This window comes from Lipophrys pholis (assembly GCF_963383615.2).
Source record: "Lipophrys pholis genome assembly, chromosome: 5".
In the NCBI taxonomy this organism is placed as follows: domain Eukaryota; kingdom Metazoa; phylum Chordata; class Actinopteri; order Blenniiformes; family Blenniidae; genus Lipophrys; species Lipophrys pholis.
This window is the reverse complement of record NC_137628.1, coordinates 15,999,652-16,027,536: the sequence shown is the minus strand read 5'-3', so window position 1 is coordinate 16,027,536 and position 27,885 is coordinate 15,999,652. Positions and strand designations below refer to the sequence as shown.

Genomic DNA, 27,885 nt, shown 5'->3' with positions numbered 1-27,885 from the left:
CCCTCCACGCAAGTCCGGGTTTTCTCCAATGCCATTGGTTAACAACACATCGATCACAGTTCCGTCTGCACTCTGATTGGTGCGCCCCACCTCGTGCTCACTAAAACGGCTCAGTCCGCCAGCCATTCTGTGTGATTTACTTGAGATGATTGATGCGGCCGTCTCCACCTCGTCCCCGCTGAACCGGAGCCTGCATCATCGCGCGGCTGTCATGGTGGTTTTAGCGGACGGCTCCAGAAATATCCCCATCTTGTGATTTCGGTTCACAGTCGGTTCCCTCGGTGCCCCGGGTGCGGAGCCTGTGGAGCAGCTGTGGCCGCGGCGCTGCCTCCCGGTCTGGTCCCGGTGTGGTCGGCGGCAGTAGGATGGCACTGCGTCGGACAGACTCTCCGTGTTTTTCCTCGGTGGATCTCCTCTGATTTTAATTAGCCGATAACGAAGGTTTGGCATTTTACGACGGACCGGCGTGGGGACGACGATAAATACACACGGCGCTCCGATTATGGCAAAGGAATCTAGGTACGCCTCGAATGATTTATTTTCCATCCTTTAACCGAATCTCGTTGTTATCGCTCGGTGTGTGTGTGTGTGTGTGTGTGTGTGTGTGTGTGTGTGTGTGTGTGTGTGTGTGTGTGTGTGTGTGTGTGTGTGTGTGTGTGTGTGTGTGTGTGTGTGTGTGTGTGTGTGTGTGTGTGTGTGTGTGTGTGTGTGTGTGTGTGTGTGTGTGTGTGTGTGTGTGTGTGTGTGTGTGTTTTGACGTCGCTAGCTTGTGGTGTGTCATTTGAAAACACAGCGAACGGAACATGTTGAAACCTCTTCAGCTTCATCCGCCTGCTCCATTTATCTCAGTGACATGAAAATAAAGATTCAACAGAGACACGGTCCATTCATTATTTGCCCATAAACCATATTTATTGCTAAGCTTTAGCTTGCTCCTGTCATTTGTGTGTGTGTGTGTGTGTGTGTGTGTGTGTGTGTGTGTGTGTGTGTGTGTGTGTGTGTGTGTGTGTGTGTGTGTGTGTGTGTGTGTGTGTGTGTGTGTGTGTGTGTGTGTGTGTGTGTGTGTGTGTGTGTGTGTTCAATGCCTTTCGTCCTCATTTCGTGTCGTTACACAATCGCGTCGTTTTGGAGACGCCGGGACATTTGGTGCCGCAGAGAGGGGATGATGTGTCATTTTGGCCACATATGTTGATCCAGCCGAGCCATGAGTCGACTGCAGAGCACGCAGGGCCCGTTGTTCAGGCATCCTCCTGGAGGACGGAGGCTGCAGGCCGGGATAATGAGCCGTCATGTCCAAACAAACCGGATTACAGCCGCTTCAAGTAGGACCGGGATTAAAGGAGTCACCCTCAACATTTCCGAGTAGTTGCTGTGTGAGATCTTGATAAACACTACAGACCATCCTCTCCAGGTTGTGGCCTTTGGCTGAGATTGTCATTGAATTGGTTATACTTTGCATTAAGGAATAGCTGCATGCATGTTTTCATCTATTGTACATTGAAATGAGAGAACTCTGAATATGAGAGAAAAAATCCACCTCTAATTATCTTAGATCTAGTCTCAGAGCAGTCGTCGGTCTCAAAATCAGTGGAAAATGACCAAAAATAATTCAGTCAATAAGATGTTATAGCCTGAAAGCCAAACCTGCATGTGATCAAAAGAAAAACGGTTCTGTTGTCATATAGCATATCTCACAACTATCATCCTCCTCCCAGGTGGACCTTGTTCTATAGTTCCTGTTTTGTCTTGCAGGTAAGATCCTTGGTGAGCTTTGCAGAATAACAACAGTAAGGCAAAATTCATGACCAGGACTAAAACCACCATGTTAAGTGGATGTATTGTGAATCTAGGCCACACATATGTAATTTCACCCACCCCACAGCAATATGAATGGAGGGATGTGACAACAACTAATAAGGTTATAGAGGACTAGTTACAAAATGAAAGCACTCCCTCAAGCACCTTCCTTTATTGGAAGAGAGGGGACTGTTCATGAATTAATTATCATACTCTGTTGATTGTAATTACTCCCTAAATGCCCTATGTCTCAGGGCATGAGTAATGGCTTTATCATGTCTTTGAACTACAGTTTGATTGCCTTCTGACTTATCTGTGAAATCCACTAACCGGGCAAATGGCATCTCGCACATTCCACTGTCAAGGAAACGGGTATCAGATTCTCAACATCCTGGCGACCTTGTTTTCTAATGCGGAAGACTTGAAACTTCTTTATCTGATTCCAACAGCGTACAACAGCCTGAATGTTACCTCTGTGACACTCTAACCTTTTCCACAGCTGCTGCTGCCTCGATATTCATGTGAGTGAGTGTATGTGTGTGTGTGTGTGTGAGAGAGAGACTGGTGAGCCAGAAAGAGGTCTGTGCAGTCTATTAAGGACAGTCTCTGAGCTGTTTGTTGATTTATGTTTGCACGTGTGAGGCCCCTTAGCAAGTGCACAGGGGATGTCATCTCATCGTGCTGTTCAGTCTGTCTGCCTGCTGCTGCTCAGAAGTAGTTCTGTTTTTGATTTATTGATGTATGTATGTGTGTATTTTCCCAACTTCTTGCAAAAACTATCAACCCAAATTGCATGAAATCTTCAGTGATGAATGCCAACTCCGCTCCGGAGCTCACAGCTAATAACTCGGTTCAACACCGGCGTGAAGGCATTGACTCTGGTGCTGGTTCATCTGTGTGGCTCCGCTCCGTGTTTCGCACAGTGATGTTGCTACCTGACGGGCTATTCAGCATCGATGTGAGTTAACGGATAACACACTAGCAAGGTCCGTGAGCCATCAGCGTGCTGTAGTGTCAACTCGCATGGAAATTGTAAAATGTGTGTACATCAGTGTCAGACAGTGGCAACATGAAGCATTTCAAACGACCATGACAAACGATGGAAGGAGTGGTGTGGTGGATCAAGTAACCTTTAAATCCATTGGTTCCCGTGGTGACAAATGTGGTGTTGGCGAGGGTATGCGCTCCACTGAGTGCCCGTTCTGGTTTAAGTATTTCTTTTTCCTTATGGACAAACAAAGAGGCTGCTGTTATTTGTTCCTCAGATGACAGTGTGCCATTTTTCTCCTTTTAAAATATGATCCCAAAAGGAACACCATGAACCTCGGATAGAACAGCAGTTGTCACTGTTGTGTATGGATTCCTGTTTTCCAGTTTTATTAATTGATGAGGTCAATGTCGATGTTTCTTTCTTAATGTGGCCAGCTGTTTGACTTGGCCACAGTCCATGATTGGAGTCGATCCTTTAAGGCTGCTTGCTACACATTTTGAGATTTCCGGCCGTCCCGGACACAAAATAGCAACAGAGACAGAATCACAGCCATTCTGGTTGTGGCTATAAATCAGTGGTCCTATGTTGCACTGTGAGACTGGTTGAAGGACGGTTGTGATCATGGTCCTGCGACCAAAGACAACCTGTGATAAAATTCTGACAGTGTCAGAAATTTTGGGGTGATCGGGACTGCTGCTGCCACCTACATCAACTAATCAATAGAAATGCAGTATGAAATGATGTCCTGATCAGCGCTACATCCGAATAGATGCTTTGCGGCGGCTCCATTCATGCTTCGCTTTATTTTTTTCTCTTTTTTTGGGGAGGGAGAATGGATGGCACAGGTTTATGACGTTTTCATTGTGCAATCTGCACACGGCAAACTTCATGTGGTGCCCAAAGTTTATTAGATTCATTATCACACAGTGTGGGTAGCTGTGAACTTATAAGATTGTTAAAATTGCACAATTTGTAGCTGCTTTAGCCAAAGTAAAATACAATAAAGCAATATATAAATAAAAAAGATGAGTTGTAAGTATATTTATCAAATATTTAAAAAAATAGCTTTTCCATTTGAAAGTAACATGTTTCTTCCCAAGTTACGATATTTTAGTCTTTATTCTTGCCATGTCCTTCACTGTTTTAATTGTTCCACTGTTACCTGATCTGCAGTGTGAATATCCAGATATGTGTGGACAGTAAGATGGTCGCGATGACTGAAATATGCTTTACACTTCATTTTACCTTCCAGAACGTGTCGAGACACGTGATGACTTAAATGTATGCCTCTCGTTGTCCTTTTTCTGTCCTTTTTTATTTTGTTTACTGGGAGTTCTTTTCCTTTTTTTAATGATTAGTCACGAATAATTGTTAACTGATCAGTTATTACAGCTGTTGCTTAATACTTTGTCTCATTGGACACTTACTTACTGTAATAGCTTAATCACTGTATTTTCACCATTTTGTGGACAAACTATAATTAAAAGGGCAATTTCAGGGGGTAATTTTATTTAGATGATTTTCTCTCACCCATTTATTTGATATAATCACTGCAGACTGGACTGACACTGACGCCTTGGTGCCAAGCTCTCCAGCTTATTGTTTTGGTGCTGGCCAGCAGCTTGCACGGTGCTGCACTGCTGACACATGGAAACAAGGAGCAGCTTGATGACCTGGCTGCTGTGGTTGAAGCTCACAACTGCTGCAGCTTGTCCACAGTGCTCCTCTCTTTGCTCCATTGTTCTCAAAGGCTTGCAGATTTGTACCTGGATGAGTGTCCCTGAGTTGAGTGGTGATCTGCTGCGTGTTGGATTCACACCGATATGCAAATTGAGTGCTGCGTCTGGGGCCCTGACATTAATCGGAGTTGTATGTACCTGGAATAGGGCTGCGGCCTACTCTAAATATTCCTTTCCTTTCTATTGTCACACCCGCTCCACTTGTAATCTGATCCGTGCCAGTGTTTCCTTTGGTGAACATCAAGGATTTGTATTTTATAAGCACACGTCATTGCAGGCCATCTTTGATTTAATAGCGTGTGTTATTGTTGGAACTGCTATAATCGTTCTGCTCTCCTGTAGAAAAGGTTGAGGTGTTTTTCGTCAGCCCAGCCATCGTATTGTTATCGTTTAAAATGAACACGAGGGAATGATTCACCACAGGCTCAATGCTTGGGAGGATGATTAACGACGCGTTGCCAAATGAGAGACTGAGAGCTGCTGAAACCTTTGTTGTCATGCTGAGCCGTTGATGATGTCTTTGCCCAATACACCTGTAATCTGACGGCAAGTTAATGGACCATCTGCCTTTTCAGTGCTTTGATGTAAACAGCGCAGAAATGTGAAGGTTTTGCATCATAAATTAGGAGGCACCGAAATGTGTTTTGATCAGTTTACGTACAAACGAGGCTTGGTTTCTTAGCGACGGATGCCAGAAAGAACAAAGTTCATAAATTGTGTCTCGTATGTTTTGATTTTTCTGCTGCGAGTCAAACCGGGCAGATTATCATATCTGTTAACGCCTCCTAACAGGACAGTTTGGTTACTTCATGAAATCCCCCAGGAGGCTTAAGGTAATCAAGATATACAAGAAAAAAAAACAATACCTTAACAATACTTCCAAAGAAATCAAGCAAAGCTAATTTGTTTCCTCCTCTCACGGCAAGCAACAGATGTTTGTAATCAGAAGGAGTGATTAAACAGCTGCTGAGCAGTGTCTGAGACAGTGCTCTTCGTAAAGTGACCCATTTTCAAACTATCTAATTAATGCAAAAGAGGAAACTAAAACCTGTCTCTGTCCCGCGTCACGGTTGGCCCGGCTCAGTCACATCGTGGTCGAGAAGTGGTGATGCACGGAATGTTACTTCCTCGGGGAAATTTAGTGAGCTGTGCTTCTGTCAGGTGAGGTTTTGGTACTTTGATTCACTCTGCCGTCCTTAGATTTTACGTATTTGTCTTCTGTGCTGCTTCATCCATCCCTGAGTCCATCAAACACACTCGCATTCACATTAATGGGAAACTTACATTCACCAGTTAACTTCAGACACATGAAGAACTTGCAAACTCCACATAGAAAGTGGTGGATTTTATAGTGTGTTTGCCACGTTTGTATGCACCAGAGCCATGTGAGGCTTTGGGCTTTTTGCGTTGCCAGTCTCATTCTTGTTATTGCAACACCTTGTAGACGCCAGTGTGTTCCTCTCAATCCAACTTAGACCGACTAGAACAGATGTTACCTGCCGTAATGCATTACTTTTATTGCAATATCTCTACAGAGCCTTCAGGTAAAATTTTAATATCCAGTACAAATGTCCACATGGATTCCTGGATGAATAAATTACATTTCTATGAACAAAACCTTTTGGAGCTTATGTTTGTCCCTTTTTCCGACACATTTAGTGTTGATTGTTTCCACAATCACATTTGGAACATTTAATGAATCTCGACAGACAATTACATAGTTTGTGGGTGTACGTGTCTGTGAGTGGTAATTCTAGTTCAATTATATTAGCGTGATTGCTTTTAATATTCAGTGGTACATCAAAGCAAAGCGGTTGCTTGTACACTAAAACCCTTGATGGCTACTCGTAGACATTATCCTATTGTAGTGGCACTAGAGCAGGCCTAATAATGTTGAGAGGGATACTAACTAAATTTAGAGCAGGAAAAGCATTAGTCATATAAAGTGTCCATAACCTGTAGATGCGCTGGAGAAAAGACATTGCCCTATGCATTTTAATTGCCAGCAGGGTGTTTCCTCCTTCATGGATTATTAATTTGACAAATGTCATGAAAATATCTGCTGCCTGGGATGGACGTAAATGAGTTGGCAATGTCCTACATATTATCGATTTGTAGAGTGCAGCCTGTAGATAAAGGCTGTTTGAAGAATAGATTATATCCCTAATGACGCTTCTGGAGGATGTTCCCAGGTTTTGTGCTCGATTACTCTCAAAGTAGAGAGAGAAACTTAAACCTTTGCTGTTCAATTATTTCATGCAGCGTCAATATCATTATTGTGAGATAGACACTAGATAGACAAGAGAAACTGCATATAAACGGCTGAAAAGTGGCGAGTCCCACAACCGGAGGATGCCTGCTTTAAGGTTGTCTTAAAAAAACTACTTTCATGACGCACAAATGGATTTGGATCTGCTTCACACAGCATTGCTCTGATCTATTGTTTGTGCCATGAATTTAACTCATCAATATGTCTGCAGTGTCCATGCACTGGGTCAGTTTGACTCCAGTTATTGATTTTCCAAAACGGGCAGAGAGAGGAACATAGTGTGTTAGCAGCAGCGTCATGAAGGAAATCCCATCTCCTTCCTCACAATGGGATACTTTGAGCAACACGTAGCCCAGCAGCAGTCACAAGAAGAGGGCGTAGAGTAGTTAAGGAGCATAAAGAGGAAGAGTCGGCGTGTCGGTAACCAAACATGAGATCATGAGTTTGAAGAGCAGCAGGGTTCGCAGCCACGGCTCCCACAGAGGGATTGATCTCACCAAGGCCCTGAAGGCATGACATGCACACATCAGCAGGGTCCAGGACCCTTTGAAAACGGGCTGATTCTTCTGAAATTCACTCATAAAGTACAGATTGGATTTTGAATTCTTGTCTGCGATAGCATGTAATATGTCTTCATTTCATCTGTCTTGTTGGACGTTGTTAGGAGATCAAAGGGGGCATTTCCTTTTTTTTTTTTTTTTTTTGTTGCCCTCTTTATCATATTTGCCCCAGGCGGGATCAGCCCCCATGTCTCGAATGCCAGATGGAGAGAGGGAACGGCTCTTTTATTTTTTTTTATACATACGTGTACAGTCTACATTGATAATGCAAACGTGTGAGGAAACAATAGTCTGGTTTGTTTCTGTGGACAGTGAGAGGGTGCATTCAAGTGTAAATGACACACAATACAATAGCTGTGTGCGGAGAAACTAAACACATATAGACAAACATTTGTATTGACATCCATTTATGACACAGCGAATGGCTCTCTTTAACAACACACACAAACATTAATGTGGACCTTAACCACACGTGGAAACCACAAATATTATGGAATTACAATGAGACTATGTCTTTTCCCAGTCTTCTGCAGTATATTCCAAGCATGCCGTGACATTATAGCGAGCCCACTGTCATAAACGGGACAACAGCCAGGCTTTAGAATAAAAAAAAAAAAAAAAAAAAGGAAAGTGGCTTGTTTTGCTTCGTCCAAGACCTTCATGGTGTCCTTCCGTGAAACGGGAAGAAGCTCTTTAGTCCTGTATGACTCACACATTTTTACAGGATGAGGTGACCACAGTGACACAGCTGTTTGACGCATCTCCGCTTCTGTACTGTCAAGAGGCCGACGCTTTAAAAGCTGCAGGTTTTACTGTACAGTGGCTTTTGGAAAAGCTCAAATGCAATTCACAGTTAATGAGATATTTGTGTTTATTAATTGATTTGTCTAAATTCTGGAACTGCGGTGTAAAATTTCAAATATGTAAACTCAAGCAAAGCTCCTGTTGAGGGTTTTATTCAACATGAGAAGAAGAAAAACCGCTTTGTTATGTCAAGCATTGCATCATTTTCTCTTTTGATGTGCAACAACTGAAACTGGTGAATGTGGTTAAATATCTCTTCCATATTCACCTTTACATACGTTGACATTCAGAAGCTTCAGCAACCACTAGTGTCTAGACTCTAGATGAAGTGCTTTTTTTGTTTAATGACCGTTTACTTTGGGTGTTTGATATATTAGTGGTTTGCACCTCACAGTAAAAAATGCTCCTGGTTCAAATCCCACTGCTTACTAGGCCTTTTCTGTGTGGATTTCTTTTCCAAAGACATGCTTGATTGCTTAATCTTTTGCGTAAACGATGGTGTGTCTCTCTTTAGAAGCCCTGTGACGATCTGATGACCTGTTTAGGACTAAACCGGTGATTTTCCTTAACGTTAGCTGTGACAAGCTCCAGCTCCTTGCCGCCCTGAGTTGGAGGGTGTTTGTATTGAAAATGGATAAATGGCGGCGCTTACCTCGGAGTTTAATCTGTGTTTGACATAGCAGATGCATCAATGGGACTCCAATAATGTTTCAGAAGAAAAAGCATAATGTCATTTCAAAATTCTTTTTTGCAGAAACTCTTCTACGACTGTGTTTGGTTTCATTTGCTTGTTAATGGCTCTATTGATTGGGCTGGTTTCTATGCATGAATGTGGTCCTTGTTTCTTTCCCATGCAGACGCTTATTCTGCTCCTCTTTTTTCCCCCCCGTTACTCTCCCGCAGGCTATATTTGTCTCTGCCTTGTTTTGCTGTGCCTGTCAGACTCTTATGCTTCGTATTATATAGGCTGCTGAATGTGTCTCTCCACCTTCATGCTTGATCACGTCGTACATAACAGCACTCCAGTGCGTTACTTTGTGGGATCTTTTTCAAACATGTGCACACAAGAGCACGTATGCATTGTTTTGATGTTCTAAACTTGCCATTGCTGTTATGGCCACACTGATCGAGAACCAGGCTGCTCATTTACGTATTTCCCATGTGTGATTTATCTCATCTGCATGAGCCCATCTTCCCTATCTGAATGTGATTTTTCCAGTTATTCCTAGCTGGCTGTCAGTCACACTGCGTGTGGGTGGCACACGGTATTTTCCACAGGGCTGCCATCTCGAAGACCGTTAAGGCACATCTGGGGGAGTTGACTGCAGCTCCACATTTTTGCTCCCTAGTGAAGAACAGAAGTATGGATACTTGCTCATTTTCTCCACACCATGATTTCACTTTCTTGCTTTGCCTCTCTGGGGGCTGACGGCAGCACAGAGACAAAAGAAACCGATCGTATCTGTATTCAGGGCGTGTTTGTGTTGAATGAGTTTTTACTTCTGGGTCTGCCTTCTTCTTGCCCATGTGAAGTCTTAACAGTGCCTCTCCACAGTCTGCCAACAATCTTCCTCGCCGCACTGTCAAGCATTCGCAAGCCGATTGTTGCATTTAAGCCAGAAACGTATGCCTCATCAGTGTCGTGATTCATGAGCAGGAAGTATGAAGCCGAGGACACACAAACGCACACATAGCTGGAAAAAAGCCTCTCAATCATTACAGACCGTTGCTTTATTTATAATCACATCATACATGAGAGAAGGAGACGATTAAAAGCTCGACAAATGTCTCTGTGTGAAGCCAGCGGTGTCTAATCTTGATAAGCTGTTTGACATTTCAGTTATCTTCCTGAATGAACTCGGTAGATAATTGGATTAATTAGTCTGGTTTGATAAATTCCTCATCTGTTTGCAATCACTTCTGCAGCCCGATTTCTGAATGCCCACCAGCATATTTAACCATGACTCGGGTGTTCTGAAAGCCGCGCAGCGTGAAATTAGCAGCAGGACTTTGATGTTATCGGATCTTCTTGACGGTTTGGCTCTTTCACTACTTCCCGTGAAAATATAACTATGCAGAACTTTGAATTGTTTCCGTGGAAGTTCACTCAGGTTTCTAGATCAAGTCAGCCAGGTAGTTATTCTCAGTCTAAAACTGCTCTTGCGGCAGAGTTTGACTGCGGTGACGGGTCTGGACGCTCGCCAAACTGATGTCATCAGTGACTAAGAGCAACTCCGTCATGGTAGTCACTAGAGCCCGGGTGTGGCCGGGCATTGTTCATGTTTAGATGTGAATTTTTAGGTCGTTTGCCCAAACACTTGAGGAGACATGACAAAAATGAATTGAGGAGGAGAGTTATGCTCCTTAACGTGAGTCTAATTTGCAAATGTTTTGCAGCTAAAACATCAGTGGAAAGTTTGAATTCCTGAATATAACTAAACAAAGGTTTTGAATTGTTAACTCAATAGCATAGGTGTAGACCAGTGGACTTTAGGCGTAGGGAAGAAGTCAAATACAAAGACTTTTGTTACTGTAATTGTGATTAAGTGATTTATTTATTTTTTTTAAATTACGTTTTCTCAATTCGAACACATATCTGTATTTTTTTTCTACCTATATGATCAAAACTGTATTATGACTGTTACTCTACAGACATAAACTGCTTTTATGACACAACCGAGTCGAGTGGTATAACACTGTCATATCGGCAATGCACACTTAACATAGATGAGCCGTTTGTTTCAGAAGAAAAGACACTAAGGCTTGAGTTGTTTTTGTCTTTTAATTTACCCACAGATTAGCAATACAATCAATCGTGACCAAAGTTGAGTACGTTAAATTTCACTCTATTCGATCACTTGTATTCATTTTCATTCTTTTCTTTCCCTCTAACCTGACAGGTTTGAAGATCTCTGATTATATCAACTCCAAGGCCTATCCGGTGGCTTATCAGGAAACTCTCAGACTCTGAGGAAAAAGACCAGCAGTGTGACACCGAGATCTTTTTAACTGCGCTGCTCCTGCCGTCTCCGCTCCACCCTCAACGCCATGTCGATCCCCAGCAACAGCCCAGAAAGAGAGGGCTCAGGTGGAGCTCCTACTCAGCTGGATTGCCCGTCCTCTCCCTCCGGCATGGACCAGGACCCTCCATCGACGGGCAGCCCCGTGCTCAGCCCGGACTCCTCTTCCCATGATGCAGTGCTGTCAGCACCCGCAGCCTCGCCGGCTGACTCTGAGAACCTGAGTCCGGATGAGTTGGAGCTGCTGGCCAAACTGGAAGAGCAGAACAGGTGAGATTAGTAGCAGTGTCCTGTCGGGATCAACTTGAGACAAAGTTTAGTTGTTGGTCCACTTGGTTAACGGAAAATTCTGTGTGAAGTAGTGAAAGGGCAGGACGATTGACTCAAAACAGGCGTTTCCTTTCATTGCTTCAATAATTAAAAAGCAATCTTTTATACTCTTAGCGGTGAGTCTTAACTTTATCTTCTTTCCATCCACTTTGCTGGAAATAATACTAATGGTGACGCCGAGTTAAAAAAAACCCAACATTTTAGTGTTTCAAGAGCATTTAGTTTTAAGTTGTTCTTAACATCAACAATGTTACAAAATGGAGGCATATTTTTGTGGTTATCACAGTAAAGTTAGTACTGTGATAACCACACAGTCTGTTATTTCATTAATGTTTTTGAAAATGCAAATGGTCCGTTCTTTTTTAAGTTTGATTTGATTAGCTTTCCAAACATGGACTCCCAGTGACTCCTCTGTGGCTCTCAAACAGTGCGACTTGAGCTGCACAACGCGGCAGAGCTTCGGTGAAGGTTACTCAATGTTAAAATGACACCACTGGGACCACTGAGACTGTTTTTCTGCTTTGTGGCGGAAAAGTGGCTCCCCGGAGAGGAACTTCCGCTTGTGCTTCGCGACGGTACAAAACCAACTCCCTCCACTTTCAAGCTAAACATCAGGGAGCTGTTTGTTTTTCCGGCTTATTTTTGTCTGCACATTTAAGTGTAAACATCTGGAGATATTGTGGTATTTAGCTAAATCTGTGGTTATTATTCTAGAGGGACTGAGTTATATTTGTTAAAAAAAAAAAAAAACAACACATGACTGCTATAAATACATATACAATCATTTTTGTTGATTTAATGTTATTGGCTGTTATTTACTTTCTATCAGGATGAAATTATAACATTTACAGGGATCAATACCAAAGTGATATGTTCAGTGAGATGACGCTTCAGTTGAAGGGTGAGGTTTAATCCCAGTGTTAGATAAGATTTAATCCTGCTCGACGAGAGGACCGGATTCTGCATGGAATATTTGTAATTACGAATTTGGTTCCACATTTCACTTTACATAACCCGCAAATTCAGAGAAAACCCATTTTCCTTTATCTGTTCTTCATGAATCTCAACGCTGACCGTGAGCGCATGTCACTGTTCATGTTTTAGTTTCGTGCTTCAGTCCATTTGGGCGGATGCAGCCCCGGCGTGTGGAGCAGAGGGGCCAAGTGACTTAAAACAAGAAGACATCAGGGGTCAGAATGAGTCTGAACCCGGTACCCTCGGGGTAAAGGGCGACCTCTTTAATCACATCAGCTCCGCTGTCTACCGCCCTGCTGCCTCATGGACTCAACACAGAAAAACATTTGAAATATTAATTAGTCTGCAGTTTTTTCTAAAAACAAAAAAGAAGCTATTTATTTCAGAGATGTTCACCATGAGATGAGCCGACGGCTAAATAATGCAGTAAAACCCAACAAAACGTATTCACCTGGTATTTCAAAGTCAGATCGTTGGGTCTTTATGGAAATTGAACATTTCCTTCGTGGTGCAGGATGCCAGGCGGCTGCTGTGATGTTTTCATGGCTCAGCCTCTCGTACTGTAATCTAAGGCCACAAGCCCTGAGGCTTTGGGTGCCTCTTCAAGGTCGCAGTCGGAGTCTCTGGCACATGTGCCTGCCATGACTCTTAATGCTTACCTTCCTTTACCTCTCTCTCCATTATCTACCTTTTCATGCATGACACACAAGCTGCTCCATCTCATTTGTTTCAATCAGAAAAATCCACGTTTCAGCTTCCTGTCGTGCTCCCTTGCAGGTTGCTGGAGGCCGACTCGAAGTCCATGCGGTCGATGAGCGGCTCGCGGCGAAACAGCGGCTCCTCGCTCGTCTCCAGTTCCTCGGCCTCCTCAAACCTGTCGCACCTGGAGGAAGACACCTGGATCTTATGGGGCCGCATCGTCAACGAGTGGGAGGAGTGGCGACGCAAGAAAGACAAACTCCTGAAGGTGGGGGCCAGCAGGAGGCCACAGGAGGAGGCAGTGACAGGAAATAAGAACTCGGGACTAAATACAGTAAAATTACAAATGCAAGTTCAGATCACAGAGCAGCGGGCTGTGAATACTTCAGTCTTTTCTCCCCTTTTTTTGGAGCTCGTTAGCGTTTAAAGCAATGCGCTTTGTCAAACCGTCTTTGGGGGGTAACCTCATGCTTGACATCTGTCAGTATGAAGCCATTTCCTCGTGTTAATATTGGTACAGTGGAGCCAAGGGCGTTGCATTTAGTTTTTTTGGTTTGTTTGTTTATTGCACTGCACCAGTGCTCATCTCTGCCCGTGCATCGCCTCCCCCCCCCTCCCTCCCGCTTTGCGTGCTCCGTCACAAAAAGAGTAAACCCGCGGGAGGAGAATACGGATCGAAGGACAGACAGTCAAAATGAGTCAGGGCAAAATAGGGAGAGTAGCGAAAGCAAGCAGGAATTTGTTGGCTGAACACAAACTTGACAGATGCCAAAAAATAAAGGAGTGATCAAGCATAGTCATCTGGATGGCTGAATGTAATTCTAAGAAATCATGCTGAACAGTTTAGTGTTTGTAGTAATCATTCCACAATTTGTCACTCTTTGCTGATCTGTTAGCTCCTCGGGGAACATTAGATGTCTTTAAATGTCCTCCCTCAGCATAGAGAGAAGCAGGCTCTCTCTCATCAGGTCTCTCTCGTCGTCTCTTCTCCAGGAGTTGATCAGGAAGGGCATCCCGCATCATTTCCGGGCCATCGTCTGGCAGCTACTGGGCAACGCCACCGACATGCCAGTGAAGAACCAGTACTCCGAGCTGCTAAAGATGTCCTCCCCTTGCGAGAAGCTCATCCGCAGGGACATTGCGAGGACGTACCCCGAGCACGAGTTCTTCAAAGGCCAGGACAGCCTGGGACAGGAGGTCCTCTTTAATGTCATGAAGGTGAATAAGTCTTCAGGCATGTATGTACATTATGCAGTACACGCAGTTTTAAATGTACATACTAGATAATCACAAAGCATGAATTCACAATGAAATCTGCTATATGGGGCTCATGTTGTATTTATCTGTGTTTATTAACACTGTCCTGCTCATATTTCAATCATTGGTAGCTGAGATTGTAAAGGTACCAGAGACCTTTGTTGTCCCTAAATAATTTATCTGAAAATATTGATTCAAACAGATATGCTTATATGCTGAAGGGAGGTGGGCTTTATTCCACTTCACAAATTGCAGAACTCGGGTCGCACTCTGGAAAGGTCGCGAGTACAACACAGGGGGAACAACTGAGAGATACACCATCAAAAGTATGCCTACTGAGTATGTGGAGTCACTCTAACAAGGCCCAAAGCCAATAATCAAACTATTACCTTGCTCTAAGGCTACAATGCTAATCACTACACCACCTCATGTAGTATCATTCTTTTAGCCCAGAAAATCAAGTCGGTTCATTTAGTAATGCCATAAAATGTATAGAAATTGACAAACTTCCACTTTGTAAAAACAGGGATTTGCCACATTTGCTGGTTATTGTTTAAACTTCATCAGAAGAAAAATAATTTAACCTGATGTTGTTGAGTGTTTTGTGGCATTACAGGAAAAAATATCACAATTTGCAAAGATCTGGTCAGCAGTCATTAATGTTTCTATTTTGCTCGGCTGTCTCTTACCTTCCTAATGTGATTTCCCTCCTGAAACAAAGCTCACAGAGACTCGGGGGAAATGTGTTGTGGGTCATTATGGAAACGAGCTTGTTGACAATCTGCAGATTAGTTGAGCTGCTCAGGAAATGATGGGACCTCTGGTGACTTGTTGATCTTGTTTCTCATAGTCTGGCTGTTCAGTCGGGTTTGCAGATGTCAATTTCCTACCAACAGAGAGTGTGCGTGTGCGTGCGTGTGTGTGCGTGTGTGTGTATGTGTGTGTGTGTTTCCAGGCATACTCTCTGGTGGATCGAGAGGTGGGCTACTGCCAAGGCAGCGCGTTCATCGTTGGCTTGCTCCTCATGCAGGTAATGATCAAATCGGACATTTCGGGAAAACAATCCATAATGAGTATATTTTGCCTCCAAGGTCATAATATTGAGTCTGAGGTTCATTATAATCAGTCCCACTGGATTTCTTTGCGCTCTGCATGGCAGGTGCTTGAAATAGTGCAAGGCAGTTAGGAAGTCTCTCGAGATTGTCTGTGGTGTATTGGAGTGGCTGAATTTATTAAACAATCCGGTTTTATTTTTTGTTTTTTGTTTTTTAACCTGGTACGCGAACCTCACTCACCTCCTTTCACCTCCTTCCAGATGCCAGAAGAGGAGGCGTTTTGTGTGTTTGTGCGCCTGATGCAGGAGTACCGTCTGAGGGAACTGTTCAAACCCAGCATGGCAGAGCTCGGCCTCTGCATCTACCAGTTTGAGTACCTGCTCCAGGTAAACCGCACCAGGTCATCTGAGTGTGGCAGTGCACCTTCTAGTCCACCAAGTGGCAGCAAAACACTTGTTTACATCTCCAGCGTATCATTTCCCTTCTTTGGTTGCTGTTTTCGGTTCGATTTTCTAGTTTTTTTCGACCTGCTCCAACCGCTCTGTTGTGATTTCAGGAGCAGCTTCCAGAGCTGAATGTCCATTTTCGGTCCCAGAGTTTCCACACGTCCATGTACGCCTCATCTTGGTTCCTCACGCTTTTCCTTACCTTCCTCCCTCTGCCTGTCGCCACGCGCATCTTTGACATTTTCATGTATGAGGTGAGAAACACGCTGAAATCCCCATGTATTTTGACGGCGCACTTCAGATTCCAGAGTGCATTATTAAATCAGACCTTCTAACATGCGTGACGTCTCCGCAGGGCCTGGAGATTATCTTCCGTGTCGGCCTGGCCATCCTGCAGTACAACCAGACCGACCTCATTCAGCTGGACATGGAGGGCATGTCGCAGGTATGCAGCCGCACGTGTGACACTTTCTGCAGAGATGACTTTCGTGTACACATTCAGCCATGACTCAAACCCACCACGTCCCACTTTCTCCCTTTTGCACGCAAGCTTCCTGAGTTACAAATCTAAGGTCATTTTTCTTTCTTTCTTTCTTTTTTTTTTAAACAAGCGGTTGCATCCAGTCAGCAGGTTTTTAAATCTGTGTTTTGCATGTACAGAACTCTCACGTTGTTTTCTATTTGGGTAGTTTGTTGTCTAAAACTGAATTGTTTGCCCTCGAGGATCTGGGGGCATCTGTGTTTACAGCAGAAGAGAAAACAAATTGTTGTTGTTTGTTGCCAATCACACAAACACAGTGAAACACGAGAAGGACTTTTTGTATCGCATTTTATCAGGAATTTAAAAACTAACACTCCTTTTATTCAGTTTTCTTTCATTTCGCTTTAATTTAACTGAATTTAGCTCTTGTTTCTCAGTAGAATTACTATTTTCTTTAAAATTCAGTGAAGTTTAGGGTTGCCTTCTCATATTGTTTTATTGCATTCAAAACACTGTTGAAAAATGAAATCTTTTGATTTATCTCACAAGTATTTCTACCATTGAATCGATGAAAATTTCCAGCAGATAAAAACATTCACTCATAAATTCTAATGTAAAAATGTTGTATTGCCAGTTCTCTACTTTCTTTTTAAAAAGTCTTCTCATATTTCTCTTCTTGATTTTCGGCTGTTAAATTTAAAAATATCAATGACAAAAACACAACATAATCCTGTGCGCATCCTTTTTACAGGACATACTGTTTATTGCAGTGAAAATTGGTCATTTTGTTCTTTTTATATCAATAAGATGGTGGTATTCGCATTACGTCTGTTTCCTTTTACTGTGGAGCTAAGCCGCGGTGTCACTCATTCTCCTTTCTCTTGGTCTGACAGCATTTCCAGAAGGTGATCCCCCACCAGTTCGACAGCTGCCCAGACAAGCTGATCCTCAGGGCCTACCAGGTCAAATACAACCCCAAGAGGATGAAGAAGTGAGGATGCTCATTACTCAGATGGACAGGCTTAATGTAGCCCGGGAGGATTTTTGTTTCGCTCTCACTGATCTGGAGAGTTTCTTTTTTTTTTTCTTTTTTTTTTTACTCTGACGCACATTGGCATCCTGTGTGTTGTCTTTGCTGTGTTAAGAAGAAAGAAGCAGTCCCCCCCCCCGGTCCCTTTTAAGCTTCATAATTATAATGAAACTGTGATTGCTTGAAACATAGCGGCAAAGTTTTTCAAAAGCAGTCATTTTAATATGGAAAGTTATTTTGAGAGTGCACGTAATATTTTTGTTTGTTTCAGACTTGAGAAGGAATACACAACAATCAAGAACAAAGAAATGGAGGAGCAAATTGAGATCAAGGTGGGTTGACTTTATGTTTTGTGCCTGATATATCTATCACTCAACAATGTTCTATTTTAAATGTTAAAAAGGCCATACACAATATCTGTATTTGTCTTTATCTGTTTGCAGAGGTTACGCACAGAAAACAGGCTGCTGAAGCAAAGGATTGAGACTCTGGAGAAGGTAAGAGACCGTCTGTCCGCTTGAATGGCTGTTTTTTATAAATCAGCAGAATTTAGGCCGACTGAGACTCCCAAAGAAAACTCAATGGGTCTGATTTATGTCATTTGTGTGGGGAGGTAAACCTGATTGACTCATGATTCATGTTACAGTGCAGACAAAATTCAAGGTCTGGATGAGGGAAGGCAATAACTTTTCAGGTGAAGGTGCAGCAGTTGGCGCTCTCGCCCTGAGTGAGAACGTCCCTGGTTCGAGCCTGGTTTATGGTCTTTCTGTCTGTAGTTTGTGTGTGTGTGTGTGTGTGTGTGTGTGTGTGTGTGTGTGTGTGTGTGTGTGTGTGTGTGTGTGTGTGTGTGTGTGTGTGTGTGTGTGTGTGTGTGTGTGTGTGTGTGTGTGTGTGTGTGTGTGTGTGTGTGTGTGTGTGTGTGTGTGTGTGTGTGTGTGTGTGTGTTCTGAGGGTGAAACACTCCAGAAACATGCACTTCAGGATTACTGGTGTCCCTAAATCAGGGGTGTCCGTGGGCAAAAACCAGCCTACAAGAGACTCCAATCCGGCCCAGCAAATTGTGAAAACATAGGGTTATTTATTAATTTTTTTTTTTTAGGAAATTCCCAGAGAGTTACGGACACAACACAACACTTGAAACCTGAGCGGAGATATCTGTGATGCTGCTGTGAAAGCTAGCTACCGCGTTGCTGTTTTTGGTTTTGCCTCAGAAGGTTTCATTAAAATGGGATTTATGTTGAGATTGCCGTCATTTTCTCTAGTAATTGTTTGGTTTTGTGAAAATGAGAAACCTTTTCATCACGTATACTCTGCACCACAACAAAGAAAAACTTTCAAGTTTAAATATAAAAGTTATTTTGGCACTATTTTACCAGTCTGGCCTACTCAAGATGAAGTCACATGTGTTTGACGTCCCTGAGCTAAACATCAGAAACATGTAGGACGAGAGCTTCAGGCGATTATTCGGCGTGTTGAGTTAGTATGGCACTATTTTCTGTTTTTCTATTTTCTATTTTCTATTTTCCAGGATGTGTTTGACAGTCCTGCTCTGAATTGTTTGTAGATTGCATCCACACACTCACATTCAGAGTGTGTGGATGCAATGATGGAGGAGATGGGTGTAGAAGGTTACAGTTACAATGAGTCAATGTATTTTCTCTATAAAGCACAGGAACATACAGCATTTGAGTGGATGCTCAGTCCTGGTGGATTTTCTTCTAAACATCTCCTCTGCTCCAGCACTGAGTCTTTAAATGTTTCCTCTTCTTTGAAATACTTTTCTTCTCAATGATATCACTGCTTCCTCTTTTTATTCACCACACACTCCTCTTCATGGCTTCTATTGTTTTTGTGAAATGATAATCTCTTCTTTCATCTGTGATCCTGTTCTTTCTTTCTTTTCTTCCCTTCGGATTTCCCTCTGTGTTTTCTTTGTGGTTTGTCCTCTCTGCTCTCCCTCTGTTTTGTTCTCTCTCGTCATCCCTTTCTTCCATCCTCTCCTTCCTGTCCTCCGTTGCACTGCAGGAGAGTGCTGCTCTGGCAGACAGACTGATACAGGTAGAGTACTGTCAACCCCTTCCACTAAACTTTGCTGTCTGTCCTCTTTGCCCCCCCCCCCACCCGTCCTTGCACTGCTTCTCTTCCTTTTCTCAATCAGCCAAAAGTGCATGAAAGAGTTTTTTTTCTTTTTTCCTCATACTTGCTCAGTCCGCAAAATCGCCCTGAAACCCCTGAATGCATGTTGTGTTTATCTGTGATGGAGCCTGACGAGGTGGTTCAATCCCCTGCATGTAGCACGTTAAAGTCCATCTGTTTTGACAAGTTTTACTAACTCGGAAATGTGTTCGTTACCAAAATGTGAATTAAATCGCCAAGCTGGTGTAAATGTGCTTATTTGCTTTCTTGCTTGTGGTTGGACAAAAAGATTTCTGTCACTTTGGCAGTAGCTTGTGTGTACCATGTATGTAGCGACTCGATCGCACCGCAGGTGTGTGCCCAGCTTTGTCTGACGGTATCAGAAATAATCTCACGGCACAGATTGTATTTCTAACACGTCTAAACCTTGCATGCTTGAAGCTTGGCAGAGTTAAGTTAAACCAAAAAGTCCTTTTAATGAAGAATCCTAATAAGTTCACCCTAAACTTAGACTTGCTTTATAAGAGTTTTGATCTTTGAGAACGTTTTGGAAGAAAGCAGTGCAGCCTCTTTTCCAAAATATTAAAAGGCTTTTAAAGGTTTAGGAATTCCTCCATATACTTGTTGATGTTGTACTCCCTGAATGCCAGCGTTGTTCTAACCAATAACATGAGATCTCGACAGAATAAACTCTACAAAGAGTCCAACGCCACCCTGCTGTGGTTTCTGCCGTAGGGTCAAGTGACACGAGCACAGGAGGCGGAGGAGAACTACGTGATCAAGAGGGAGCTGGCGGTGGTGAGGCAGCAGTGCAACACAGCCAGCGAGAGTCTGGAGAAAGCCCAGGACACCATCAGAGAGCTGCAGCAGCAGAAGGTGAACCACACCTTCATGAAGAGACGTGGCGAGCTGAGCTGATTCCTTTCATCAGGATTTATTTTTCTTAACTGGGTGGCCGTTCTCAATCGATTACATACGTTCCATCCTTGAATTAATGCTATTGTGCTACAGATCATATTGCTATTTACATATCTGTAGATGTCAGGCAGCGCTGCATGGAAAAACAGACATTTATAGTAACTAAGACATGAATGATAAAGATATTATTCAAAGCAGCACTGCTGCAGGTGCCACAGCACGGTAACATTCGATTATTCGGCCACGTCAATGATTAGAATTACAATATAGATTCCCCACCGTCTCATTGTCGGAGTACAAGTACCTTAGAGTGGTCAGTGTATTTACAAGCTTATTTAAATCTCTATGTTGTACATCAGGGGTCCGTAATCTTTATGACCATAAGAACCTTTTTCACCATTTTCCACCAAATCAAATTCGTCTGGAGCCGCAAAGTCTGTTAATTACCTGGACTGAAGAAGAAAAAAAAAGAGTTGTATGTTCTTTTCGGTTTTTAGCAAGTCCAGGTCAGGAATACAATTTCGATAAAAATGAAAGCAAAATGTTTATTTCCATTACATATTATATGAAAGCTTCATGAAGCCGCGGCAGTGGGAGGCTCCGGAGCCGCAGGTAGCAGACCCCTGTTGACATTTATGTGCCCTGAAATTGTGTGCGTGTCAAAAAGTTACACCGTCGTCACTTCAGCTCTCCACTGCGTAAAGAGGGTGTAAAGAGCGAGGGAAAACTTCAGATCAAATTTATCATTCACCAAACAAACGGTAAACTCTCGGTGGAGGCATGGTGACAGGCGGTTTCACTCCCTCCTCCAGATACTCGGTCTCCTTTGATAACCGAGACTGAAAGCCCCAAAATGACAAACCGAGAGTCTTGTACTCACGCTATCTGCTCACCCAATTTCAAAGATTTGTATTTTGCTTCATAGGGAAGTGTTTTTCCTCTCACGCGCTTCTGCTGCTCTCCGACTCTGCGTCGTAGTTTCACTTTGATGTGGTCAAATAAAAATGTACAGTATCGTTTGTCTACATGGTAACATCACTGAGTCAGACGCTCAAGTGTTGCGTGACAAGTTTTTTCTAACCAGCTATTTCTTTTACTTCCTGAGTGTTTCTATCTTTAGCCACACAGCAGAAGAATTAACTGTATTAAGTCTTTTTTATATATATATATATATTTCGGTGAAGCTATGGAGATCTACAGCAACACCTTACTCAACTTTCCGTCTCTTCTTTTCTCGACAGAAGAGACCAAACAGTCCAAAAGAGAAATAAATCCTGTGAATAAGTCACTGACCTGTTGTTGCGTGAGCTGTGCCAATGCTCAGACAGACTCGCGTATCAGAAACCGTCACGGTCGAACACAAACTGGCCCAAGCACACTCTCTGTCGGTGACTAATGTGTTTCCCTGAATGTCTGCGACTCTGCGATGTTTGTTTCAGTACACGGAGCCGTTCGTCAACAATCTGCAGACCCAGCTGGAGCAGTCCCGGCTGCACGAGGCCGAGCTGCTCGGCGCGTTGAAGGAAATGCAAGACAAGGTGCTCGACCTGGAGAAGGTGAGCCGGCAGACTGGACTCCTTGTGTAGGGATTGAGCTGAGGAAACGTCTCTGAATGTGGGAATGATTTATTTACTGTAAAATACCCTGCGTCATTTTGACAGGTTTTCTACTTTTGCTTTCACTTCGTGAGGTGTTGGGACACAGCAGTGAGAAAGACTTTACCGTAACATAGAAGTGAAAGCTGCCGGAAACGACGACACATCAGCCGTTTACGTTCAAAGTGTTTGAAAATTGAGACATTTTGCATAATGTAGTTATTGCAACTGGTCTGATCCTTAGGTTTTAGGCCAGATAACTATTAAATAAAGATTTTATCAAACCTAAATGCTGACGTGCAGCTTCTGAGAGTCCTGGCTGGCGACGTTCAGAAAAGGCCAGATTTACAACAAGTTATGGGTACAAGCACCTAAACACAATCAGTTTTTACTCATTTGTTCATGGAACAGACGCAGTGGAAAACAAAGAGTATCGTAAATATTTATCATATTGGTCTGAATGTAAGATTCCTTGGAAATAAGTAATTTTTTGAAAAAATAAAAATGACTTTTCTTATTCAGTAATATTTAAACAAGCACACCAGAGACTATATTTAAAACTGTACTTTGAAGGCCAAGCTTTTTTTTCATGTGTTCCCTACCTGCATTTTAAAAATGTTGAAAAGAACTGTTTAATTCCATTTGTTTATATTTTACGAATTAAGTACATGTCTTCATAATACCAAGGAGTCTGCAAAATATTTTTGTCAACATATTTGGACTGATGGCAAAATCCAGATGTTTGAAAGGTAATCTGGCTCTTTCAGAAGAGCAGCTGCCTGCCTGATGAAAACAACGTGGCGGCTCTTCAGGAAGAGGTGAAGCAGATGAAGCTGCGGGAGCTGGAGACGCTGCGTTCCTTCAGAGAGATGCAGGATTCTGTTGCAGAGCTCAACCAGCGCTGGCAGGTGAGGCACCAAACCACTGCTGCTTCTCTCTCAATTACCTGTGTGTGTGTGTGTGTGTGTGTGTGTGTGTGTGTGTGTGTGTGTGTGTGTGTGTGTGTGTGTGTGTGTGTGTGTGTGTGTGTGTGTGTGTGTGTGTGTGTGTGTGTGTGTGTGTGTGTGTGTGTGTGTGTGTGTGTGTGTGTGTGTGTGTGTGTGTGTGTGTGTGTGTGTGTGTGTGTGTGTGTGTGTGTGTGTGTGTGTGTGTGTGTGTGTGTGTGTGTGTGTGTGTGTGTGTGTGTGTGTGTGTGTGTTTACCCGCTAACGTGTTTTTGCTCCCGCAGCATCACATGTCTCGTGGCGGCAGCACAGGCAGCGGGGGCGGCCATTGGAAGGAATCCCCGAAGAAGAACGCCATGAACGAGCTGCAGGACAAACTGATGACGGTCAGGCTGCGGGAGGCTCAGGCCCAGGCCGAACTCCGGGAGGTCAAACTCAAGGCCCTGCAGCAGGAGAGCCAGGTGAGACCTGCAGCCATAGCGGCGACTCTCCAGAGCCAAATTCAATACTTCGGTGCTGAATTTGACTTTTCCTCTCTTTAGAACCAGATCCACAGCAAATTGATCGGCCGCCACGAGCAGGAGCGCTCCGCCCTGCAGGACCGGCTCCAGATGCTGACCAATCAGAACAAAGCTCTGCAGGGCCAGCTCAACGAGATGAAGAGGAAGCAGGCCGAGTTAGACTGCAAGGTGTGGATGTGGAGGATCTAACTAGGAGACAGATGCACACGTGATGAGGGATGGAAAGAAAGCATGGATGTAGGGCATAAAGGGAGGGGAGGGTAAGATGTCGGAGGGATGGATCGAAAAAAGAATTTGGAGAGATAAGTAATAGATAATGAATTAGGAGAAATGGAGCACGCAGCAGGCTGTAGACGATGAGGCAGAAACGGTTGGATTATCAAGCTCAGCATTCAGCTTCGAGTTTAAACTTATCGTCTTGGTCCTTGTTTCCATCCTCTTCACTTCCCTTCTTTTTTCTTCTATTTCCTGCAGAGTAAAGAGGAGGTGATGGCAGTGCGACTGAGGGAAGCTGACAGTATGGCTGCTATGGCCGAACTCAGGCAGAGGATTGCTGAGCTCGAGATACAGGTGTGTGTGTGTGTGTGTGTGTGTGTGTGTGTGTGCGCGTGTGTGTATGTGTGCAGACGGTATTTAGATCTGTGTGTGAAATGTGTTTTCAGAAGGAAGAAGGGCTGATCCAGGGCCAGCTGAACCACTCAGACTCCAGACAGTACATCAACCAGCTCAGGGACCAGATTGCTGAGCTCAAGAATGAGGTGGGAAACAAACATGCACACACATTCTCATACAACCTTTTTGAATAATAACAATCACACGCACACACACACACACACACACACACACACACACACACACACACACACACACACAACTTTCTTCCTCATGTTACCATGGTAACAAAAGTCTACTTTCTGGTAGGCCCTTTTTAATCCACATTTGTTTAATCCTTTATTGTTCCTCTTCATAAATTGATTAGTGAGATGTTGGGAAATAAGTGGTAACAGATTTGTTTTTCTTTTGATTTACTGTGCATCAATTGGACCTATCCATGCAGTTTGATCAGCTTTCACAATGTTCTGATTGTTTCCATCCAAATGGCTAATTAAGACATTAACTGTTGGATTTGCCTCAATATCATTTATAGAGTTTATTACTGTCGAAGACAAAAACAGTAATGGATCATTGAGACCATAAAAGTAACCAGATTAAACTTGTGTCTTGTCATTGATCTAATCTGAGTCTGTGATCAGCAGTGAAGGCCTCTTTAGTTTTGTTTGCCACATATTTATCGCTGTCAAGTCTTTGTTTTTAAATCTCCAATGGCAGATGTGATGAGATCTTTTATAGTTTCATTGTTCTAATCTCTGCTCAAGCCGCAGCCTGGAGAGATTTACTGATGTTGGTACTGAGAAATGCCAAAAGAGCTTGCTGAGAAAGTGTCTTCGAAACGCCGTTCAGTGGAATCGCTTCGCGTACCGTTTTACTTCACACTGTGTGGTCGGAGTTGTTGGGGTTTGAGGACATCGCTGAAAAAGGCACCGAGCGGTTTTCATTTGTACTGATGCTTCAAAATGTCATATGACACACAAGATGGTGGTGTCGACTGTGCTCGTCGACCCGCTTCAGCTCTGCCAAACCACCGCAGGAGAATCTTGTCATCGTGCAGCCTCGCAGCAGACACCACTTCCACCCAAACACACGCACCCTGGTCTGAATGTGTCGCTGGTAACGGGAGCCCACTTGCAGCTTCACGGGCATTTTCTCATCGTTTCAATCCCACTGAACCGTACTCCCCAAAGCCCAGTGAAGTCGAGAGCAATGACACAGTAGTCTAGTTTTGCTCATTTTTGCATGTTTAGATTTAACGCGGTGAGTGATCGGTGTGGCGCTCGGCACGCACCCCGGGTTTGTTCATTCAGAGAGCGACAGTGCGTGACTTGCAGGGAGTGTGTTCAAAGAGTGAGTAGGTGCAATGAGACTGCCCTGCCCTTTATCGCTCCTCTATACTCTTCTTCCTATCTCTTTTTTCTTTTTTCTTTTTCTTTTTTCTCATCAAAGTGTTTTGTTTTTTGTTTTTTTTGTAAACGAGACTGAAACTTGCGTGAGTATAACTGAGGAAGGAGAGGAAGCCATTTAGAAAAATCTCAGTGTGACACTGCAGACAGCGGTGAGACGTGTCGGCGTCTGCCATGCATCCTACATCTAATGCATAAACATAAACACTCTTCTTTCAGTCTAAATGAAATGACTTTGTTATGCAGGGAATACAAAGCAAGTAAAAAGATAGAAGTTGGCCTTTGCTGTTGCATAGAGCAGATTGACAGTCAAAACATTTCCACTGGTTAACCACTGATTCCCCCTCCTCTGACTGCCCCCCCCTCCCCGCCACCCTGCAGCTAGTGAGTGCATGATCGGTGAGGGAAACAAAAACCTCTGAGATTTGTCATGACTCACTGTGGCCTGTGCAAGGTCAACATGCAAAAAGTATGCATGTGAAAACTGGCGAGCGAGTCCAGAGAACCTCACTGCTGCTGCTACAAAAACAAACGAGGCACACAGACGCATTATGTTCTGTTTTATACTTAGTCAAACATCATTTTTCCTTCGTTTGGTTCAATCAGTCGCCCATCTGTCAGTCTGATCAGTGTGAACTCTTGAGAGGTTCACATCAGTGGTTTTCGCAGGGTTTTTTTTTTTAATCACACTCTTTGAAGCATTTCCCAGCATTGACTTTTAATGCTTTGGAAATGGTGTTGAATCGGTTAAACGAGTGTTTATCTTTGCTCCATGACACACTAACATGTTGGGTTTTTTTTTGCAGAGGTGACAAAGAAGCATTTGCAGGCCTTTAATTTGATTTATCTACTGTTGACTTTCTAAGTAAATGTAGACTCATCACTTTTGCTAGAAAATGTGAATCTCATAAGTCGCATCACATTTTTGCTAATAAATGGATTCATTATGCAGAACCTGAAGCAGGTATTTTAAGCCAAATGTGTATTTTTTCTGTATTGTCATTAATGGAAAAGCTATTATTTCTTCAAATGAAGATTTTCAGTCTTTTAAGTTTACAGTGTAACAAACTTCATTAACATGACTTGAGTTTTCACAAAGCGTTTCCTTCATAGCTCATTGTACAATATCCTCAGATCACATTAGGTCATTTGTTATTTGACGTCTTCAGAGAAAACAAATAGCTTTAGTGCTCTACAATGCGATAGGAATGAGCAAAGTCAGCAAAGTTTTCTGTCAGAAAATCTGGATTAATGTCCTCTTTGAAACTCCAATTCGTTCTTTCTCCTCAGATCCGGCAGTTGCGAGGACACAAGGCGACGCTCGGCTCCAGAGTCGGTGGCGGAGGAGGAAGCACCAACTACCAGGACCTGTGCTTGGCCAGCCCCGCCTCCGCCGAGGGAGACTACCTCAGCTCGGACGAGGACCTCCTCCCCAGCCCGCTGCCCCCCAACGCCCTGTACCCCGGCCTGTCGGGCCCGTGTCACCCCTCCGCCCACCTCGACAGCGAGGGCAGCACGGACAGCGACCCCGAGGAGCGGGTGCAGACGCATCCGGACCCACAGCAGCTGTACGGCGGCATGGTGTGCGCCGAGGCGCTGGATAACTGAGACCCGGGAGGCGTGCGGAGAGTTGACTGGATTCCTTTCAGCTGCAGAGACAAGCTGCGAGACAAACTGTAAACTAGGATTGTATTCTCCAATCCAGCCCTCCTCTTTGGCATCTCCGGTGTTTACCTTTTACTTGACGCAGACATCGTGGCGACGATCGGACCGCTTCCGATCGTCGCCACCCGTGGCCCCGCTCCCATCACCGTCTCCACCACTGTGTTTCCGGACTCGGAGGTAACGTACAGCGTCTCTCCTTGTTCCCACCTGTAACTGCACCATCCAAGTACCAATCCGTCCAAACTCATGACACACGGCAGAACGGACTGAAACAGGACGTGTGCGACCGTTGCTCCTCGCCGCTCGAGATCCACCGCTAGAGCTGAATCTGTGACTGTGGCATGGAGCAAAAGAAGGGTCGACAAGAAGAGAAATTAATAACCCCCCCCCTCCCTGTGAACCGAACAAGACGTTTTCCACTCCGTCTGCCCTTGTATAACTCTCCTTCCTCCTTCCTGAATCATTCAGAGGTAAAAACATCCTCGTTCTTCATTTTTCCGTCAGGAAAACACTTAATTCATCTTCACTGCCTTCGTCAGCCATCCATTCGCCTCCGTTAGTGTTTAAAAAAAAAAAAAAAAAGAAACTCTGAAAGGTGATGAGTGAACAAATATACTCACATCCAACCTTGAGGA

The 27,885-nt window shown here is 43.7% G+C and overlaps 1 protein-coding gene across 2 annotated transcripts; it reads left to right on the top strand.

The window, feature by feature from the left end:
* The first annotated feature begins 74 nt into the window (after positions 1–74).
* Positions 75–27,885, top strand: evi5l (ecotropic viral integration site 5 like). Of its 2 annotated transcripts, XM_080463692.1 has the most exons (20): positions 75–519; positions 11,061–11,450; positions 13,263–13,452; positions 14,178–14,402; positions 15,397–15,471; positions 15,757–15,882; positions 16,053–16,196; positions 16,298–16,387; positions 17,317–17,414; positions 17,725–17,785; positions 17,897–17,950; positions 19,479–19,511; positions 20,325–20,465; positions 21,947–22,063; positions 22,870–23,010; positions 23,331–23,507; positions 23,589–23,735; positions 24,042–24,137; positions 24,230–24,325; positions 26,876–27,885. In XM_080463692.1, exons 2-20 carry the CDS (start codon positions 11,209–11,211, stop codon positions 27,191–27,193), a joined length of 2,571 nt encoding a protein of 856 aa, XP_080319818.1. In that variant the 5' UTR covers positions 75–519; positions 11,061–11,208; the 3' UTR covers positions 27,194–27,885. The 2 variants fall into 2 exon arrangements, with proteins under 2 accessions (XP_080319818.1, XP_080319819.1); XM_080463693.1 differs by lacking the exon at positions 19,479–19,511 and having other exon boundaries at positions 111–519.